Raw genomic sequence first — 22,674 nt, forward strand, 5'->3', positions numbered from 1 at the left:
AATTACAATGGAAAAGGTTCAGCCATCCGTGGGATCTTGTTTCATTATACAGACAAAATTATTGAGCCCTTTAAGTTCCATGTGGGAGATTTTGGTGATTGGCTTCATAATTTTAAATCTATTTTGAAGTAAGAACATCTACTATTTTACTGTCAGCTCTGAAGATACAGCAAGGCAGCCCTACACAAATCTGTTGATTCGGTTACCCATATGAATTATTTTATATAGCACTTTCCATGGCACTTGTGAGGTATGAAGCCTCAAACAACTTTCAAAAATACAGAGTTACCTCATACATGTAATAAACTAACACGTTCACCAATCTGTATCTTGTGACTAGATCTAAGATTTCACTGTTCCCCCTATGTATTAGAAAAGGATAAAATGACATTAGGAGAAATGTTTTGCTCTTTGCAGTTGTTTCAACCAGGGAATGAAAACCTTTATGAACAAGATTAGTGGTGAGTACACAGAAGATCTATTATCCCAGAGGACAAAAACATACTTTTAAACAAAGTCTTTCTCCAGCAGATATATTGTTAACCTCTCCCTCTTTCATGCATCTGGTCCCTGTTTATTTTAGATTCAGAAAGCAAAGGTCTGTTTCTAATTTTTTGTTCAGTTCATGATGTTGATAAAGGAGTATATATCACTGAACATGTTTTTTTCTTGGGTGGAGTATATTTCTCCAAATAAGCCTCACTTACTGCATGAAGCTAAGAGAATAATAAGAAAAAAGGCAGGTGAGAGGCTGGAACTGAAATTGTGCTGTTAGGATGTTCCTGGAGTTTGCCTGAGCAGAAAATGCAGCATTTGCTTTTTCCTGAGCTAGTTTCCCTGTTGTTGCTTCCTCCTTGGATGGCAGTGGTGCCCAGTATTGCTGTGATTAGATAAATTACGTTACAAGTAATATACGTACATTTAGATCTGCTGATAAAAAAGGTAATTCTTCTCCTTGTTTAATAAATTATTCTAGCAGACTAATACTACCTCTGTATCCCCTCAGAAAGCTAAGTGTTTGTTCTGTGAAATTATGGGGTGGGACCCATAAGGACAATGTCAGTGTTATTGTATTGGCTACTGGTAATGGACTCAAAAAGAATTCTGGCAATAGTAGTTCTTAATCTTCATCAGCATTACTATTCATTTGGCAAATTATATGTATTACTCTGTATCTTGTCAATCCAGGCCAAAAAGGCAGAGGCCTGCATCATGGACCAGCTGGGATGAGAGATGGCTCTGCTTTCATTTCCCCCACACTGATTCCACAACTGAAAATGCAAAATAGCTGAGTTCATTTCATTGCAAGATAAATTAGGCTTCTATAAATCTAGTATTAGGATTGTCATTAATTTCACTCTGCTGCTTGGAAAAAACAGCGCTGTTCTATTCACAGGGGTGATTTACGATCCTACAGAAGAAACAGGCTGGAGCCCAGTAGCAAAGGGAGGCTGCGGACACAGACCACACTGCAGCAGGGATAGCTCGTGTGCTAGCTTTTCGATTTGTGCTAGCTTTTCGATTTGTGCAACCTTCATCATGATGATGAAGGGTGTAATGCCCCCGTATATAGCAAATAATCTTTGTCAGGTGATTTTTAAATATAACTCTCTTCAGGGCAGTAAATATGTGTTCATATTTAAAAGCAACTAGTATTTGATTAGCCACAAAATCTAGCTGAAAAATACAAATATACAAAATAAATTATTTTGAAAATAGCTATAAGATTCACTTAGCAAATTTCATGAGTTCAGTCCTTTTTTTCTTTTTCCCCATGCCAATATCCATCTTCCCTCCTACCACCTTCTGTCTACAGCTCTGTGGCAAGTTACATCTTTGCCTCTGCTCTTCCTCCACAAACAGCTTCCCTCCTCCCCCTCACCGCTTTCCTAAAGAGCAGAGAGATCTTTTAGTGTCCTTCTACCCAGTCCTGACGGTTAGCCATGGCTTCTAAGGAACAAGGGAGGACAGTGATGAAAGTAGTTCATTTTCACTTTTTTGCTCTAATGCAGAGCTTGGAAGACCTGCAGTGGTGGTGGGCTGGGGCTGACCTGAATGCAGCATGTGTGCGTGGTGTGTTGTTCCCCATTGACTTTGGTCTGGCTATTGCGGGTAAGGAAGCATAGGCTTGGCTCTGCAAGCGTGGGTGTTCTCTTGAGGAGAAGAACAATACTGAAGAGAGTGGCATCGTGTTTTCACTGCTGTTATAACCCATAGCATCTAGACGAAAGCTAGCATTGGTACGTCCAAACTGCACTGCAATTATTATGTCTTCATTTTCTGTGTGGATATAAGAATGCAACTATTCATTATTCTATGCTTGGTTTGTGTTTGCAGTGTAATTTTCTTCTCCCCATCTCAAACATTCCTTCCTCCATTATTTTTTGTCATTATCATGGAAGGATTTCTGCTCATGTGTAATTTAAGTTATCCTAAGGACCATTTTCACGTGCAGTGTACATTCGCTTTTAACTTTTCAGTGAGACTTTTATTAGTGATCCTTTGCTCCAAGAAAAGTGTAAAACTAATTATGTAGTTCTTGTGATACGAAAGGTGAAAAAATAAAGGGTATTATAGTGTAATTTTTTTTTTAAAATTAACCAACAACAATATTTAGATGTATCAACTGAAAATCAACAACATGATTTTGAAAAGTTGGACAGAGCTTAAACAGATTTTTAAAGCCATGTCATATTGATTGTAACACAGTAAATAAATAAATAGTCCTTTGTTTTGTTGTGTTTTGTTGTTGTTGTTTTTAAAAAAAGAGGGAAGAACCTTTGAATTTTGCACATTCTGGGTATTTCACATATAATCATGGCAGTACTTTTCAATAAATACTACAATTTAATAAAACAAGTAGTTAGCTGGCTGTTAACAATTTTGACTCAGTTTCTCCTCATATCAGAGCCTATATATTAAATAATGTGTGAGGACACAAATACAGTAAAGCAGTTTGCACATCAGGGCAACTGCTGTGTGAATTACTCTGTAATGTGCATGGTAGCTTCAGAAGAGTAGGCTCTTTTGCTGCCTGTCCAAATCATTATAAAATCACATTTACCATGATTTATGTTGCTTCAGTGGCACATAGATATGTCTTTGGCATCTGACCAACCAATTTTTCTATTCCAGATGCAGTAAGCAAAAATCATTCTGCATTAGTCTCTGCAGCTCAGTATCCATCAATTGTCTAACCTTGCAGATAAAGGAATAGTAATAAAACCCATGAAAAACAGCCACTGACCACTGAAACTTTTCTTAATGAGGAATTAAATGAATCCTGTTCTGTTGGAACAATTATTCTTAAAACTATCACCATCAATCTTTAATTATTTAAAACACAATAAATTGAAACATAGTGAAGAAAAAAGATGCTCTTAGATTGTATCATATAGTCTGGTTCTCAAAAAGCAGATAAGAGTTAAAAGCCACAATGATAGTGTTCAGGCATCTGAAAGAAAAATACCATTTACTCTTTGAATGAATGTGTTTTTTTAAGGAAGAATAATAAAGACAATAATATTGAATGGAGAACAATATATCATACAGTGCTTGAAAATACAATTTTCCTCTGAAATGAAGAGCTTTATCTCATTTCTGAATGCATCTTCCTCTTCTTAATTTCTTCTTCTTTATTGGCTGGATTACTTAGAGCTAAGAGAATATTTGTGAAAGACATCTGCCACAAAAGAGCCCTATGTAAATATTATGTATTATTAATAAAATCTCAGATAACTCTCTAAAACAAGATGCTCTTAGAGCATTTAATAGATTCAGGTTAACGTTTAATCAGCAAAATTGTATCTGATGTTCTGCTTTGTGAAAAGCATTAAGGAAAACAACAAATAGAATAGCTGCAGCAATGAAGGATGTGTATGAATACCTGACCTTTCATTGCTACATACACGATGTGTCCTAACCTGAAAGTGAAAATGCCATTGCAGTACAGATTATGAATAGCAGTATCATGATTTCTGTTGCTTTCAGTACAAATGAAAATGCAGCTGTGATCATAAAAAATTATGGTTAATCTGTCACATAATAAAAATACCTTTAAGGTATTATTAAGGTATTAAGTTCTTATTTTTAGTGATCTTTCCTTGTCTTTAATATGTAACTCCATCTATTTTGTGTTCTTATTAATATAGATATCACTTCTCTTCATTTTCTGACATCTTCAATTGTCTTTTATTTCATTTCCTCATATCCAAATTCTTTTTTGCAACATGTTTTTAGAGTGCATGATTTCTTTGTTTCTCAGCAAGGATCAAATTTATACCATTTTTTCTTTAAATTAATCACTGTATTTTTTATTTGAAGGTTTTGGCATTAGACAATGCATTTTAATGAATTACTTTGTGTGTGTGTGTGTGTGTGCGCGCTCTTACTATCATACTATCTAGACAGACCAGGACTTCGCTATGCAAAATGGTATACTGTAAGTCTACCTTCTGTCTGAAATGTGTCCACTACTGACAAAATCAGAGTAGAGGGAGACTGCTGAGAGAGTAGAAGCAATCATAAAACAATATTTGCATTATATTAATATCAGTAAATGAACTGTTTAACTTTTGTCAAGACTTGGTAGGCAAAGATCTCCACACAAGGCAGGGTTTTGTTGTTGAAGGGAGCAGCACTGCTTTGCCTGATTCCAGAAGATGATGCACTAAGAGCAAGTGACTTGTCTGCATATCCATTCATGTCATTGTGGCCATAAGCAGCCACTTGTCAGTCTAGTTTTAGTTTCATGGTTAATGGTAGCAGAGCTGCACCTTGCTCATTTGATCAGCAGTGGAGTTTAAAGTGAGTATAACCTGCACATATAGTAGCCTTTCTGTGAAATTAGCTGTTAGATGTGCCATGAAGTTTTTCTTGGCTTCTTTGCTAAATTTAAGGTATTTGCTGAAAGGAAGACTATACCTTCTTTATTTGAAGCCTGAGCTATCCGACTTTCTGAATCTGCCGGAACTGATAGACAGTGTTCACACACACAGTGTCCAGATATGTGCACCAAGTGGCCACAATTTTTTCAATCAGGCACAGAAAGTCTCATTTAGTGTATTGTCAAACCATGACCATAGCTGCTGGTCTTTCACTACTGATTTTTTTTTTCCCATTTTATGTGACTATTGAGAAAATTGTTATTTCTCTTCTATTCTTTGTTTCCTATTGTCAAGATGTCCTCATCTTAAGCATGCTGCTCCGACACTTATAATGAAGAGAAGTAGCCTAGCATCGATGAAATCAAAACTTTCCCTTCCCATGGGGCATGAGAGGTCCACTGCAGTGAGACTAGAAGGAAAAAAGATAAAATCAAGGGATGATTGTTTATAACATACTGTCTGCTAAAAGAAATATTAAAAATAAAATTATTTGAAAAGAGAATTCATCTCCTAAGTGTGAATTTACATTGCATCTCTGAGAGAAAAAAAGAAAAATGGAACCAACAAGGCTTCTTTATGTGAATTATATGAATTAGGTTTTCTCTCTGAAACATCATTTTCAATTGCTAGACCAAATTGTTAACCTCTCTTTTGCACTGCGATAAGTGAATGGAATAACACCAATTTTCATGGCTTGGAAAGTTACCTCATCATTTCCTTCAGTCCTTTAACTTTCATTATTTAATTTGTTTCCACTGTGATGTAGAAATTCAAATGCCTGTGTGACTGGATCAAAATGCATAATCAACTGCTGAAAATTCTATACCACACTAGAAAGCCCCCTTAGTCTAGTTCAGATAAAGTAGAGGAACATCTGGGATCCATAAGAAGAGCACTCAACGTGTTCCAGCATTTTTCTTTCTCTGTCCCAGGTAATTGAATTCTGGTTCCAGTGGAGCATTCAGATGTATTTACAAAAGTTTAGAAAATTAGAAAACTGTTCTGATTATATCTAACATTTCTCAAATTAGATTTTGCTGTGACCATGTTGGCTCCAGTTCTGGAAGCTGAAATTAGAAAATGGCAGAACAATTGGACTAGATTTTGTAGTCATTGCTACATCCCTGGTGGCTGCACTGGAGAATCAGTATATGAGCTCATGCCATTGTTTCAGAGCATAATCTGTCACATCAGCATTGGTTTGGATTTTGTAGAATGGTTAGAATTTATCATTCTGTGCATATTGCTGTGCAACCTCAGTGTTTCTCTAAAACCCAAGTTCCTGGGAGTCCTCCATAAATATATTACTGCAAAGGATAAATGTCACCAAATCAACTACATGAATGTAATATACATGTACCTGAGTGGAATGGGCAGCCATGCATCCCTGTCTGTAGTGATACCACCCTGTCCTGTAAATATTTTACTTTGAGAGTATTGTTTAGTAACTCCATAACATCATTCCTAAAGATGTCTCATAAACATGAGCCATTCTGGGGCTGGTTTATATTGCGCTGTGTTTATTGTACTTTGAGGATTAACTTTTCCTCAAAGCTACTTTGGCAGTTAATGGTAGGAAAACTAGCGCTGAAACATTGGCCTGGATGAGTGACCTGAGAGACCAATGTTATCCCACTTTATCTGTCTTTGATCCTTTAAAACTAATGTGCAGAAAGTCTAATTAGAAGAGGACAGCTGAACAATTAATTAATAGGGGACTAAACTCTGTGTTTTTCTCCTTGGGAGTATAACATTTTCATGCTGCGTAATTTCTGCTATGGTCGTGTGGCAGTAACATGCTAGCAGTCTGAGCTGGTGAAAGTCTCCTTCCATCAGATATACGTACATGCCCATCCTGCTCCCTCTTTTCCCAGTGGCCAAAATAACCAAATAATGATTCTGTTGGAGTAGCAGACTCCAGAGCTAATAACTCCTAATAAGTTCTCTACTCCGCCTCGAGGTCTGAGTGAGGCTGTCTTGTCTCTATCCAAGTAGGAAAAAAGTTGCCTAAGGAAGGGCCAATCACTGTAGGGTTTTCTGCGTATTGCTGATATTCAGAGTTGCACTCCAGAATTAATTGAAGACTGGTGTAATAAGAAGGAGCTACTGAGGCACTGTCTGGTAAAGAATTGCAAGTGGCATCACTCGGTTTTTAGACAGCACTGTAGTTTCAATTTCCAAGCAGTCTTACCACAGCAGTCTTGTACAGTATACACAGGTATTTACAGTTTGACTAACATTTTGGTAACTCAGTTACAAAAATTATAGCCTTATAGTTGAGAATATTAGCAACTCGATGACTTTGGGTGTTTGTGGACAAGAGGAGTATTTTGGCTAGAGGTGTATATAGGTCTTCAAAATCACTGAAGTTCAAGAATTTCCTCTTCATAAGGTTTTCCTTGCCACAGTGCTAATAAAGGAGAAAACAGTGAATTTGGTACATGTGAAAGCTTGGCAGATGAACAATCTTAGAGAGCAGGAGTCTTTTTTATTCTTGAAGCCTTTACAGCAGAGGCATCTAAAATGGCATCTCCTGTATGAAACCCCACCAGCGTGCCACAGCCCTGATCTGAAGGGACCACTTCTGTCAGAGACAGCGAGCATAATTCAGCCTGCAGACACACTTGCTTCTTGGCCCCTTACGGAGACAGCCAACAAGGGTTCCAATTAGTGCCAGCTGCAGACTGTGACAATTTTAAAGGTTGACTTTCACACCATGCCAGACCTTTAAAAGAAAGAACATTTATATAAAACGCAATTTGCTTTGACAGTAATTTTCTGTATGCTATTATTGAAGTTATTTCTGTTAGAATCAGAGTATCTTTTCTCTCAGCTGAGTTTCTGCTGCTATTTGATCTTGCAGTGCAGGAATAATCCTGTGCTTATATATATTTTTTTTATTTTTTTTTTTTTTTTTACTTTATACAGCAGTCTTCATTTCAAGCATTCAATTCTTGCAGTTTTTAGGGCTCAGGCACTCAAACTGGAATCCTGTAACATTCCCAGATCCTTGTGTGGATCGTTTCTGGCGCTGCAAGTCTTCACAGATTTAACGGCAGACTTAATTTTTAAGGATTTTATGAAGCAGCAGAGTTATTCAAATTAAACCATGGGATTCAAGAGTTCACAAGTTGACATTGCTTGATTGTCAAGAGTATTTTCCCTGTGAAGGGAAATACTGTGAGACTAAGGACAGGTACTACCATTAACAGTGGTGGAAGATGCCACTGCCAGCTTTCCAAATGTGAGCGTGATCCCTCTGCTTTCTGAAATCAGGGACTCCAATGCACTCTTCCTATCTCCAGAAATAAGACCTGAACACCATGGTCTTCACCTCTGTAGACTGTCGTCCCTGGAGAAAAGAGTCTAACCTGAGGCTCCCATCCATTTCCTGTGTTGTTCCTCACGTGTCCACTCCCACCCTCAAAGCAAGACCTTGGTTTCACATCCCATCTCCGCTATCCATACACCATGCAGCATTACCCTACCTCCCCAAACTTGAACTCCACACTTCATCCTTTATGGTAGCACACATTACTTGATGAGCCTCTTGCTACTTTTCTTGCCTGCTGCACTCCTGCAATTGTTCTCTGAGATGGAGTTGGAGATGCAATGCCATGCGTGGCACACCCTACTTTGCCTTCATGATGGCAACAATGCTCATCTCTAGGTGTGTACAGGGTCTTCAGAGAGACTCGCCAAAGGTCAGTGCAACCAGCTGTGTGGCCACAGACTGTAATCCCATTGTCACTCATAGGCTTTGTCTGGAAAATATCATCTGTTTAGGGTTTGAGAGGTCAGATTCTTCACCTGCTACTCAATAACATTCATCTATGGGTTCATGTAATCTAGAGGCCAGAAGCAGTCTTCCCACAGTAGTACAGCTTTTTTTTTTTTTTTTTAGTACTTGATTAGAAGCTATTGAATCATGGAAACGTTGCCTGTAGTTTGCGTGCTGCTGTGTTGCCTTCAGAAATGGAGAGAGAAGGACCATACACACCATGATGCTTGCTGAAGGAGTTCTATGTTACCCTGTGTGTTTATGTTTGCACAATGCTGTCTCTCCTGTGACAAAAAAAGCCTCAGGAAACGCATTATCTTCTTATAGCCTCTTTCCTCCATTCCTCTGCATTGTTTCATGGGTTTCATTGAATACAAGTTTGCTCCCCAACTTGACAAGGTTCCTCAGACCACACAGGGCGGTTGGCACCATTGCATGACCTGGAGGCATGTTGTGGGGGGCTGTGCAATAAAAGCAAAGAATGAAGAAGCACAAGGCTAAGACAAGTCTACTCTGTCCCACCAAGTTCCCTCCAGTGGAAATCTCTAGCCCTGGAGGTAAATTCAGGCATACCTCTGGCAAACTTCTTTTCCACAGGAGCCATTGCACATGACAGAAGTCTGGAGAAGTGAAATTTGGAGCTCCCTCAGGTGAAGATAACTACTGTAAAGAGAACAGGTTTTATGTAAAAATGTATATACAGCTCAAATCAAAATGATCCTTTTGAAATCATTCTTAATATACTACAATAGAGTGACTTTAGTTTTTTCATGAAAAGTCTTTTGTTCATTATTACTGCCTTAGTCTTCATAATAATGAAAGACATTCAAATGCTGAATAATTCTTCTTTAGCCTAGATACTAGGTTAAGTTCTACTTTCCTTAGCTTTGAATATGGTATTTCAGGTAACCTGATACATTCTGCAGTTAGTTTTTAACTTGCTTGCATCCCTTTCCTTACTTCAAAAACGTAGTGTGAAGCATACTGCAAATTGTGGCATCCTACGCCATAATTGTGAAATTCAGATCTTCCTCATCAATAGTAAGACACAAAGCACAGCAGAGGGTCCAGAAATAACAAAGAAAAAGTATAGCATTTCAAAGCAAGTTTTAGATTTTTTCTTAAATTGCATTCCTGTAAATAATAGTATTTATTATATGTCAATTTCTATTGTGTCCATCTTCACTGGGAGAGAAACCTGGTAAGCCCCTAGTATGTAAAATTGCTAAAAGCTTTTTAGATTAGTGTAAGCAATAATTTTCCATTCTCATTTCTTAAGAGTGAATACAGTTAATATATGCCCTATGTATACTCATATGCAACATTTGCTGCAGGACACATGCAAAGAACAGAGATACTTGTTCCATGTGGTTCAGAAACTGAGAGTTTTGCCACTCTCCCCACATGTCCTTTACTCCCTTCTTCCTCCCCTCCCTCCCCACTTCAAGCTCAAAGGGAAGCAGAAGAGAGAGTAATTTCCACCTCCAAGTTCAAAGTCAAAGTCAATGGCTGGTATTGTAGCAGAATGTTAACGCCTCATGTAGTCTGAGATGCCTGATACTTAGTAATACAACTTTAACCTTTGTAATGTGCTGTAATTTGTTTCTCAAACCATCTATATTCTCTCCTTGTTGCAGCCTAAGTATCTGTAAGGAGTAGGCAGAATGGACAAATACAATCACTGTGCAGTGCCCTGGAAAGCACAAATAGGTGAATCACTGAAATTCCCTTTGCAATTTTGATATTTTAGCCTTGTTCTCACCATTTGATTCTAATGTCAGGAAATGAGAGAAACATGATGGTATTTTATTTTTGCACTGTTGTTAGCTGGTCAGATAGTAGGGCACCCAGAAAGTCTACAGGTCTTGTGAAAGCTTGGAATTGCATATCATTGGTCTTGAGTAAGGTTTGGCTTTGAAAACAGTATGTAGACAAGAGTCTAAATTAAAAATAAATAAATAAATAAATGTTTTTATCTATTTTCTTTTACTTTAGTCAGATTGTTGAAAGCAGAAAAGCCAATTCAGAGGGGAAGTAAGGCTGCAGTTGTTCCTTTAGCTTTTGCCACTATCTTTCCAAAGTTGCTTAGAAGTAGCAGCTTACATTTAAGTGTGGTGATGTACCTGGTTTATGTAATTTAGTCTAAGCTGTTTGTTTGTTCTGCTGTCAATATGAACATACATATATTTAAGCTATACATACATACATACATTTAAGCTATAAAATGTACAGGTCACAGTACATGGTCAGTGGTTCCATTGTTTTTCTGTTGTGTTAAAAACAATATGTGTCACAATGGAGAGTCTCCAGTGCAATTCAAGGATTATCATTTAGGTATATATGATTTTCTAACAATAGTGAAAGTAGACAATGATGTGAAGTTTTGTTATCATGCATTGAGAAGGTTTTAGAATGGGTGGTGCAGTTGTGGCTGAGTACTGCAGATCAAAATGCTGCAGATGAAATATGTATTTATCTTGTAACTGTGCTGTGTTTTATATGTTGCATGTGTTTTATAAAAAAAGCTTTGTCTGATGATGAAAGGGCTATAAATGGTGTTTGACAGCTGCTTTGTGTGTATGAAAAACACATGATTCCAGATACTCTGAATGGCCTTATTATAGACTCAAATGTTGAGTGAATGTTCTGAGGTCTAGCATCCTTCCAATGCAAGTGATTACCCTGTAAGCAAGCCTTAACCCAAAATACATTTTAATATGATGACCCTTTGGTTTAAAAACCTTGTTAGTCTAGGCTGAATGTTGCCTACACTGACACTTGGTTTGATCCAAGAGTAATGAACAGCTGAAAAACATTTTCATTATAAGTCGATTTTCTTTCATAAAGGTGACTCTCTAAGGTAACTAACTGATCAGCAGGAGATAATGCATGCAAGTAATCTTGCTTTTCATAAGAAACATAAATTAGAGTGTTGAAAGTAATTGTAGAGGACAGTTGGGCATGGAGTACTTATCCCAGGGATGTGGTTTATCCTGTAGCTAACAACCCTCTGTGCTTTTCCGTCTACACATATGCCTAGATTAATATGGCAGTGAGAAATTGGATAGAAGTGGACAGTATAGATGCAACTGTGAGATTCGTGAAATACATTACATTTCTTATCATGTATTCTCAGAATCCCAAAAGTATGGTAGGTAGAATAGAAGAAAGTAGAGGGAATCCTGTTGTTAAGCAAAAAAGAATTGAGATTGCTACTTTCAGACTATACGCTATAAAATCTTCAAGAATAACAATGGAGAATGATAAAGAGTAATTGCAGAGATTTCTGAAACTGCTATCAGTAGCTTACAGATCTTAAAAACAGACTGTAAATGTTCACAAATACTAACACTGTAAATAAAAGCTGTTTCTTGATTGAATAAGTCATTTCTGGAGCTTAACTTTGGAATGTTTTATTAAAATGAAAATTAATTGTGGGAAATTCCTTAAAGTATTTATGATTATATATAAAGGGGACAAAATAATTTTATTTTATGGCAGATTATTCAATTCTCACCACATGTAGCTCCTCAGTATATTATTTTAACTTTCTAACCTAATTTTCTGTTGTTCTGAGCACAGAAAGGCAACTGAAACCTTCAATACATTCTTTAGAAAAGCCTTTCTATACACTTTTCATGCAATGATAAGAATATCTAATAAGAGGAGTAAAAATTGAAGCTTTAGAAATTTTACTTTAGTTAGGGGATATTTGGTCAGACTTGGCTGCTTGCATGACTGATGGCTTTGACAGAGGTAGAATTTGCTATTTCACTTGGCTTTCAGAGATGAGACGGCTTTATCAAATATGTCCCTTTTCCAGACCAGTTTTTTAACTGGGCTTGTGGATTCTCCTCTATTTTCCTTCCTTTTTGCCTTTTAAATGGCACATCGGTGGTGTGAATATGCAGTATAAGGTGACACTGAGTAAGACCAATGCAGCGTGATTTATTTTAGTTCGTACAGTTGAACAGTTCAGCCATGCCAAATCAGTTGTACTTCAGTTAGCCAAGCAATAAATCACATAAATAAGCAATTAATTGTGTTTGAAAGTAGTAAAACTAACAGAAAATCAACTCCATCCAAAATGGCACCCGACTTTTTCACAGCTAATATTGCCCTCAGAAGCCCTCTGTCCAATGATGTAACACAATAGATATTGACTGTGATTGGCATTTTTTCCTCATTATTCCACTTATCCATGAGTCCGAACTGCCCGTCAATAGACAAAATATGTATTTATTTGTCATTTGTCTAGACCACTTGATCTTATCAAGTTTATTCTCTCTGGGGGAGGGAAGTGGTTGAGAGCTACTGATTTCTTCTCCTTTCACTTGTTTGTTCCTAAAGAAGAGCTGTTCAATTTTAAAGGAGAACCTTTATTTAGCAATTTTGTAAAAAAAAAAAAAAAAAAAAAAAATTCTAACTGGGATATTCACCAGATACTACTCTTCATCTACGGATTTTAAAGGTGAGCTAGAGAAGAGTCTGGGGCTAAATTTTGTCCTCATTCTTGTTTTGGAAACACAGCTATCTTCAGATAAATTTTGCATTACGTATACAAGAGCTAGATGATATAAAAAATTATTTTTGTTTGTAAAGTAGGCAAAATAAATGTGTAGTCTATAGATATTGCATTGATAGAATTAATCAAATGTTGTTCCATTCTTACCAGAGAAAATCGCCACTGGAGGATGCAGGTGTCTAATGGAGCAAATATTTTACAGTATAAGCTGCAAAACTAAGTCAATTTCAGTTTGTTATATTGGAGAAAAAAAACTTATTTTTTCATATTCATTGTTACTTTGGTATTCATCGCTGTAATTCTCTGATAAGTGATTGTAATAAACATTTTGCCATATTGATGCAGTTTTCTCCTTTAGAAAAATAAGCTGGTTATGTGTAGTGCATAAACATATGAACCTTTACTTGATTTTACTTCTTTTTTCTTTTTATAGAAGCTGCAAAGAATCGATCCTCCTTACTGTTGTTCAACCTTACCCTGTAAGTATCTGTAGTGTTTTCTGAATTAGTTTCCTAGCAACATAGCAGTTTTTTCTCTGCCTATATTCTGTCTGTCTTTAGACACCTCATCTGTGCAATAAAAAGAAATAAGTCAGATAAGGGCTATGTCTCTTAAAGGTGGTGTTTCGGACTGCATTACTGCATACTGCACTCACAGAATATATTAGCAAGTTAAATAGTAACAGCGTTGTTAAACTCCTGCCAGGAGAATGCACAGAGGGGGATGCTGAGTTCTGCTTCCAGCATCTTCTGAGGTTTGGGAGATGGCCTGGGCCAAGTCCCCTCTGCCGCATTGCTTCTGTCTCTGTCAAATGGAAATTACTCATCCCTCATGTGCGTGATGTGGAAGTAGAGAGTGGGTACAGTGCTGCCTTTGGCTGTTGGCTGGTGGAAGGTGGTGCCTGCAGCGATGGGCAGAGCTCAGGCACAGCTTTGTAGGGCCAAGGAGTCCCCACCGGTGGAGCGAGGGACAGGGGGGGTGCAGCACAGGGCTGTGCCTCTTCTCAGCCTGTTGCAGCACCTGTTCTTTTTGTAATTCTGCCTCAGTTCCACAGACTTGCACTTCGGTATCAAACTGGTTATACCTTGTGCAGGGGAGGGCTCTGCGTGCATCTCCAGGGCAGAGCGTGTGGAGATGAGAGGAGAAGCAGAAAGACAATCATGTGAGGCTGGCTGGAAGGGACTGGGAGCAGTTGCAGCCCGCCTCTCAGCTGGCTGATGGGACATGCCTTTGCACCTCACTTAATGGTTTGTGGAAGTGGGTTTATGGCCTCTTTGCTCAAACCCATAATTGAAGAAGGTCAGATGAAAAAGGAGTAAAGCTAAGCCAGGGGATGGAGCACCTCTCTCTCTTCCCTTTATACATCATGCACACTTTGTAGGCCACAGCAGGGGCTCAACCATGGATCAGGAGTGATTTCAAATTCAGCAGTTCTAGTTACTTCCCTGTTTGCTAGCCTGATGCACAAGAGTTTTGATTAATAACAGATAATTGCATCCCTTTCACCCAAGAATAACAGATTTGACAGAAAGGCACGAAAACAAATTTATCTGATGAAACTGCCAAAATGTACAACTTGCAAATGCAATTTGATCACTGCTGTGTGGCTCCTGTACTGCTGGTTAGCCTTTCTGACTAGTTTAGAGGAGGCCATATCATCACTGCTTCACTTTCAAGAAGCCAGTCCACACAGCAGCTAAACTGTGGGGAAAAAGCATGTGCTCCCCAGCAAAACAAGGCAGGGGCTGCTGCACTGCAGTAAGATCACTGGCAGTGTTGTCTGGCTAAATAAAAAATGTATCTGTTTTTAAAGCTAGCTGGATTACAGCCAGCGGTTTTGATTATGGGGAATGTATGTAATACAGGGGAAAAAAATCCTTAAAAAAAAAAAATCCTTCCCTTTTTTTATACAGGTTGTCTTACTTTATCTGTTGGCAGGTTTCATTCTTTTCTTTAAATGTCTGGTGACAAAAGGGCTTATGATTTTGTGCTGGTTATATGTAGCCCTTAGAAGTGGACAGTATACCTTTGAGGTGTTGTGGCCTGTTGGTGTGAGGGCAAGCCCATATGTAGTAGAATGGGACTGGCTGAGATGCTGCCAATGTGTCCAGCCAAGTTTGACCTCTGAAGCAGTACAGGGTCAGTTTATACAAACCCTGGGCTCCAAAGTTTCCTGGGGACTCCTAAGTCACCTTGAGCATCTGGCTCGTGCTGGATGTCATACTGCCTCAGTGTCACTGTTAGTAGTGCCTGAGACTGTTAAGTGATGTTCATCATTAGGCTCTCCATCCTAAGTACTGCTGTACTCTGGTTGCTTACCTGTTGTGGTCTTCTGTGCAGGAAGCAGATGTAGTGGGTGCAGTGGGTCCTTTGGCAAATACATTTTGTCTCACAGTTTGGAAACAATATTTATGTCTTCAGAAATTATGATAAAAATGTTTTCCCCTTTCCTTTAATTTTTATCCCTCCCTTTTTCCTTTTACTCTTTTGCCCGTAAAACTGGAAAGATGAAGTAGAAACCAGACAAAGGAAAAGTAAGAATTTTTAAATAAAGACTGAACCTCTTCCCTATTCTTGGCAGAAATACATCTTTAGAAACATTTCAGCTAACTCTATTCATGACGATGAACCTTTTTGTTTCTATCATTGCATGAAAACTATCTGCCAAGATGGATTACAGGACTGCTGTTTCTTAATTGTTTTTATATGCACTATTTAGAGTGTGTTTTGTTTTCATGCTTTCAAGTAACCATTCTTTATGATTGCAGGTGAAAGTAGAAGTAATTTAGATTTATAGTACTCTGTAGCTCACTTAGTTCTTTCTGAAAGCTTTTGCAGATCATTTTTGCTTAAGTGCATTCAGTTTTGTTTAATGCTGAAACTCTTTAAAATTTAATTTAATTATGACCAAACCAAGGCATTAGACTATCTTGTTCTTTCCAACAATCTACAAATCTCTCCTATGTTAATATCACTGCTGCTCATAAGAAGGTGGCTGAACAGCTGAAGCAGTTGAAGCAGTTTAAAGTTTAGATTTTTGAAATTATGACATTTGATTATCATTTCTGACCATTTTATTCTGTAAGTGGACTGTTGTTCTGATTGGTGGTCTATTAAGTTTTAAGCATTACTCAAAACAAACAACTTGTCTGTTTTGTTATCTCTTCAGATTTTATGCCTACAGATAATCTGATAGGTTGCTTTCATGATTAATCTCTTAAATTTCTTGGATACAGTCCAGGCTCAACTGAAGCCTACGACAACTTTACTGTGCATAAGTTCTGGAATGAGAAAAGGATAAGATTTGGGGATTTTTTTGGTTTTACTTTTGTTTGAAAGAGATGCTTCTTTTTATAACATAGTTATATGTTTGAGACAAAATGTTAACAGAAAAACATCAATAAATAACACTTATTTCTGACTTGTAATGATTGTGGCAACAACTGATCTTATTGAGTCTCACAGTACTTTTCATGCTGCTTTGCCATATGGAGTCATGTAATAGGAAAAACTACCATATCTACTACTGTTGCTGCAAAGAAGGGTATAAAAGAGAAACAGGTCTGTCCCAAAGACTTCAAAATCTAAAGTGAGAAAGAATACCAAGGTGTAGTTTTAGGAAGCATTTTGAAGACAGATGTGAGCATGTTGAACAGGACAATACTTACTTGACTACTTAAAGTTGTGAAGACAGTATAAAAATGATGACTTTTTTTTTTTTGAATGTTCACATAATAGCATTTTTCACAGTCATCCTTAATACCTTACATACTGCATATCTTCCACAGGAGCTTTTTTAGTATAGTCAGTTCCATACATATCTTTAACTCTATACTCAAAGGATCATGGTGTGGCTACTGACAACTGCTATCACTGTGTTGACTCCTACATGTATATGTACAGGCCACCAATACTGATACGTGGCCACTTCCCACACCTTTGTTGTTTGAACTAGACTCTTCTCATGTGAAAACTGTGCTGTGCAACCTTTTCATTTTTCACGTTTGTGTAGCATAAATCCCAGTGAGCACTGTTGCTTCTGTCCTGTATTCCAGAATGCCTCCTCTATGGCTATACAATTTTTTATGGAGTGTAATTGTACAAAATATGCAGTCTGTTTAGCAGTGAAGACTATGAGAAAATTCTGTGTGAACTTCCATGTTGTTTCAGCAAAATGAAAGCCCCTTCCCCCCTCGGTCTGTCTACCCCTTTCTCCTTCTAGTTCTTTCTTCCCCCACAGTTGCCACTAGGTTTCTTTTCCCTCTTCGTCAGGCCTTTCTACCACCTCTGGTGCATTATCAAGCACATTCTCTTTTTTTTTAATGCTTGGGTTTGTATGGTGTGAAGGCTTCTTTCATTCCCAAAGGTCCTTCTCCTTGAAGAGTTGTAGGGCAGTACCCAAAAAAGCCAATGGAGGGTATTTCTCAGAGGATCTCCACATTTTTTAAATGCAGAAATAGGTGGTTCAGGCCCATCTAGTCATGAAATCAGTTTTGATGTCTATATGTTTCATAAAGCCTGAATCAGATCTGTGGTTTCATTTGGGACAGAGAAAACATTTAATGTAGATGGAACTGGTTGAATTTTTGCAATGACTAGATTAAAGTAAGATTTGGCTAATCTCTACATTGCAGCTGTATGTTATAAATGTATGAGACTAAAGATCAGATGGTGATTATTATCAAACAATAGTAAAATGTAAATAATGCAAATGGTAAAATAGGATTGTCCCTGATAGATCACATTGTTTAGGAATAACAACAACATTTTTTTAAGAAAGAACCCAAATCTGACCATTATTTCAGCAATTGAATTTGTGCCTAGAGTTTAACAAAGAAATACTCCTGATGGTAATCTGTCAGTGGCCTATGGTGATAACAAATTACTACATAGTAAAAGTTCTCAACATTATTACATACATGTCCCTGTCTGCTCTTCTGCAATACTCTTGTGAGCAAGTGTTGTTGTTTCAGCCTCCCTCACAGCTATGAATGGTGGTTTTTAGTTTGCCTTTGGGCATTATGTACTGTTCCACTTAATAAATTTAATACTTCCTCCTATTCACATATTATTTGCTTGCTAATTTTTGTTTCACATAATTGCCTTTAGGGATGGACTAAAAGTCAACACATTTTTGCAGTAATGCAATTTTTCCCCATTTCCTAAGAAATACAGTATTTCATATTAAACTAGTGACTAATTTTAGGTAACAAGCTTAAAATTGATTGTGTATGTAGTCTGCGGCTATTTAAAACTACCTTATTTCTGATTTGAATGTCTGATTTGACACTCATTGTAAAGAAGCAGGTTTTCCCTTCATCTTTAGGACTGCCCCATGCTGCTGCCTTGTTGATTTCTTTATTCTTTTCTCAGTACTGCACTATCCTCTTCTCAGTGCTCAATCCTTCTATTTCTTGAGCATGAGTAAAGGTTTCATTGTTGCAGCACCTTCACCAGCAAGAGCACTCAAAGGGGCTTTTTCAGCAAATAAAGACTATTTCACCTGGAATCCTCCCCAAATTACAGTTTACCTTCAAAAGTGGACAAAATACTAGACATTCTTATTTTCATTGAAAAACAGTTTCCCTCAAAATGAAGGGTGTTGCTGCAAACAGCTCTCCAAAAATGACCTGCTATAATGCTGCTGTCAACTATAAGATCTAATTTTGAATTCTGAAAAACAAATAAAAATAAAAATAAAAATAAAAATAATAATAATAATAATAATAATAATAATAATAATAATAACTTTTCAGAAAGTCTGCTCTTGTTATGGTAATCTCTAATGTTTTGACCCTGCTGATGGGATACCCATACATTGTTCTCCCCAGTAAGCAGCATTTAAAGGAGGGTCTCAATATTCACTATCATTTCCTGAAAGCAAACCTCTATGCTGTTCTTCATCTCTCTTGTTAGCAGTTTCTCTAAAGAGTGTTGAAATGATCAGCTGATTTTTTGCTGAGCTCTATGTAAACAAGTAAAAATTACTGAAATTTGTGATAAATTTGAACTTTTTACAGAAAATGCTGCTTAGGTTACGTATCATGAAGTTTGTCTTTTTTGAAGTATTTTGACTCCTTGTTAAAATGTGTCCCCTCATTTTGCGAAAGTCAGTCTAATTAAGCTGTTTTTGTCTGTGACGATGCAAATACTTTATTTGCAGTGATGAATGTTCTGCATTAGTGTAAACACCTCCTGCTTAAGGTCATTAACTGAGGATAATGGCTTCCATTTGGCTAAAAGACAGTATCAGAAACAAATGAACATGGCACTGTGAGAATCATTAATTGACAGCATTCTTCACCAACAAATCCAAAGGCATTAAAATATAATAGAGTAACACACTATTTTGCTGATGTTTTGTTAGACAAGCAAGTTTCAATAATCAAAAGGAAATGTTTTCCTAGGTATTTGTCTCACTTTTTAGAAATACTTCCTTTTCCAAAGAAAAAAATGTCAAATGCCAAGTTGATGCAGAGACAATGAGATTGTGTAATTAAATGCAAAAGATGTAATAGTACACAAACCTCTAACTAACAGAGAATGCCCCACACACTCCCCTAAGTACTTGGCACAGCTGTTTGAGCTTTTCTTACACCCCCTGCTTCACAATCCAAAGGTTTTTAGCAAGCAACCAGTTTTCAAGCTTACCCAGAATGGGCCTGAGTCCCAGCCCCTTTTCTGTGTGCAGAAGGAAGTAGGAGCAGAACTGAAAAAGGAGGAAAGCTGCACATTTCATGCCCAGCCATGATGCATTCCCCTGGCTGTGCAATAGTGTACATTAAACCTCATGGCCTGGAATGCACATATGTTTAAACCTTTTGGTCATGTTGGGTTATCACATTTTTGCAATAATGAGTCTGGGCACCTCGCAAGTGACTTTTGAGGTTGTAGAGGAAAGGATTACAACACCGTGTACTGGGTTGCCATATTTGCTCTATGGGAATAACCCTGCCAGAATCTGGAAGAAAATTTGTCAGTCTGCCTGTAAAGAGAAGCCAGGCTGGTGACTCATCTGCAATACGAGTGAACAGCTGTAAAAACCACCTTCCAGCAAGACCAGTAAGTGAAAGCCACTCATTCTTCCTTGCCCTTGCAAGGGAGAGCCAGTCAGCCCACTCTGATAGCCATACTGTCCTGAGACAGCAGGAATGGACAGGGTGCAGTCCATTACTTGGATATCATATAGAATATCCCCCTTACATGCTGAAAGGGACTGTTATATATGGAGTAGTAATTCGTGTTGAGAAAATGGTTGATATTAATAAAGAAGGGGGAGATTTGGGAATGTGACCATGGGGGTTGGAAAACCCCGTGATTGAGATAACATCAGACTCTTAACGATGAGGCCATCAGGAATATCACACAAAATCACAGAATTTCTAGGTTGGAAGAGACCTCAACATCATTGAGTCCAACCTCTGACCTAACACTAACAGTCCCCACTAAACCATATCCCTAAGCTCTACATCTAAACGTCTTTTAAAGACTTCCAGGGATGGTGACTCCACCACTTCCCTGCACAGCCTGTTCCAATGTCTAACAACCCTTTCGGTAAAGAAGTTCTTCCTAAGATCCAACCTAAAACTCCCCTGGTGCAACTTAAGCCCATTCCCCCTCGTCCTGTCACCAGGCACATGGGAGAACAGACCAACCCCCACCTCGCTACAACCTCCTTTGAGGTATCTGTAGAGAGCAATAAGGTCGCCCCTGAGCCTCCTTTTCTCCAGGCTGAACAAGCCCAGCTCCCTCAGCCGCTCCTCGTAGGACTTGTTCTCCAGGCCCCTCACCAGCTTCATCGCCCTTCTCTGGACCCGCTCAAGCACCTCGATGTCCTTCTTGTAGCGAGGGGCCCAAAACTGAAGACAGTACTCGAGGTGCGGCCTCACCAGAGCCGAGTACAGGGGGGCGATCACCTCCCTAGCCCTGCTGGTCACACTGTTTCTTATGCAAGCCAGGACGCTGTTGGCCTTCTTGGCCACCTGAGCACACTGCTGGCTCATATTCAGCCGACTATCCACCATCACTCCCAGGTCCTTCTCTGCCTGGCAGCTCTCCAACCACTCATCTCCCAGCCTGTAGCTCTGCTTGGGGTTATTGCGCCCCAGTTGCAGGACCCGGCACTTGGCCTTGTTGAACTTCATGCAGTTGACCTCAGCCCATCGGTGCAGCCTATCCAGATCCTCCTGCAGAGCCTTCCTACCCTCAAGCAGATCGACACATGCACCTAACTTGGTGTCATCTGCAAACTTACTGAGGGTGCACTCGATGCCCTCGTCCAGATCATCGATGAAGATATTAAAGATATAAAAGAGTTTAGAGGGAACAAAGAAGGGTGATTCAGGAGACTCCATGCAGTCTCCGGTTTCTTGTTCTCCATATGGTTCTCTTGTTCTCCAGCCGTTAAGGCATGGATGTTTCTGGGTGTTTGCTGTTGTTGTTACATTCAAAGTTGTTTGACCAATGAAAAGTTGTTTTGAAAAGAACTGCTGTGGAGAGAAGGGTATAAGAGGGGAGCCTGCCCTCAAGATAAAAAAAGGCAACACGATGGAGTTATGATCAATAAAGAAGCAGAAAGAAGGAATGAAGAGGAACAGGCTGGCAGAATGGAGACCAGGACGGGAACAGGCACTTTGATTGCCTCATGAAGATAGGTTCGGCCAGACTCAGCAAACCGCTCAGAGAAGCTCATACAGAAAGTCGCTGGAAATAGGCGCACTAGAGCTGGAGAGAAGCTCGAGCTGAGAGAAGCGGACCTGTGCACACAACTGCCTCTCGCTGGTAAGCAGTTGCGCGTTATGGGGAATCATACGTCCTTAGGAACCAAGACTGTCCTGGTAACCTTACAGCTTATTCTCCTTATTAACAATTGGACAGTTTATGAGCCTCAAATATGGGACCAAACAGAGGTCAAGGTGTGGGACTCTGCAACTAAAAATGACAAGGTTGCAGTGGGATTTATTGGCACCTGGCAAGCAGTCTCTGAGGCCTTAAAGAGCCATGTGGAGCCACAATCACAAACGTGTGGCTTGCCAGATAGTGAGGGAGCTGCGGGCTCCTTTACTGATCCGACTGCTACCCCATGGGCCCCTCTCCTGCTACAGCCATCGAAGGCTTTTGCTGTTACGCCCCCTGCTGACCTGAACGTGCCTTTTTACCCAGGCCTATTGGCCTTGAAAAGGAGATGGATATGCTTTTCTTCGATCTGGGAAGAACGGGATACATAAGGCCTGAAGACCAAGTTACTTGACAACTTAAAGCGAGACATACATGTATTGTTCAAAAGGAATGGAAAATGGAGACTGTTAAGTGATGGAACTTAAAGGATTGTTTGTTACCTTTCCTGATTGTTCATATATATAGGCATGCTTGCGTTTAGTATGTAAAGCAATGTTCTGTATATTTAGAATGTTTGATGTTTGTGTGTGCGTGTTGGTGGAGCGTAGACTCTCCGCACACCCAGTGCTGTTTACTTGCCTTTT

General features: G+C 38.7%; 1 protein-coding gene across 3 annotated transcripts in view; it reads left to right on the top strand.

Annotated features, from left to right (window-relative positions):
* FRMPD4 (FERM and PDZ domain containing 4) overlaps positions 1-22,674 on the top strand; it is a 321,656-nt gene that overhangs the window by 273,477 nt on the left and 25,505 nt on the right. For all 3 annotated transcript variants that reach the window (XM_082766504.1, XM_082766505.1, XM_082766506.1), the window contains exon 5: positions 13,626-13,671. In XM_082766504.1, the coding sequence (XP_082622630.1) occupies positions 13,626-13,671 (46 nt within the window). The remainder of the gene's footprint in view (positions 1-13,625; positions 13,672-22,674) is intronic.

The sequence above is a fragment of the Aythya marila genome, assembly GCF_965140915.1.
Source record: "Aythya marila genome assembly, chromosome: 1".
Taxonomy (NCBI): domain Eukaryota; kingdom Metazoa; phylum Chordata; class Aves; order Anseriformes; family Anatidae; genus Aythya; species Aythya marila.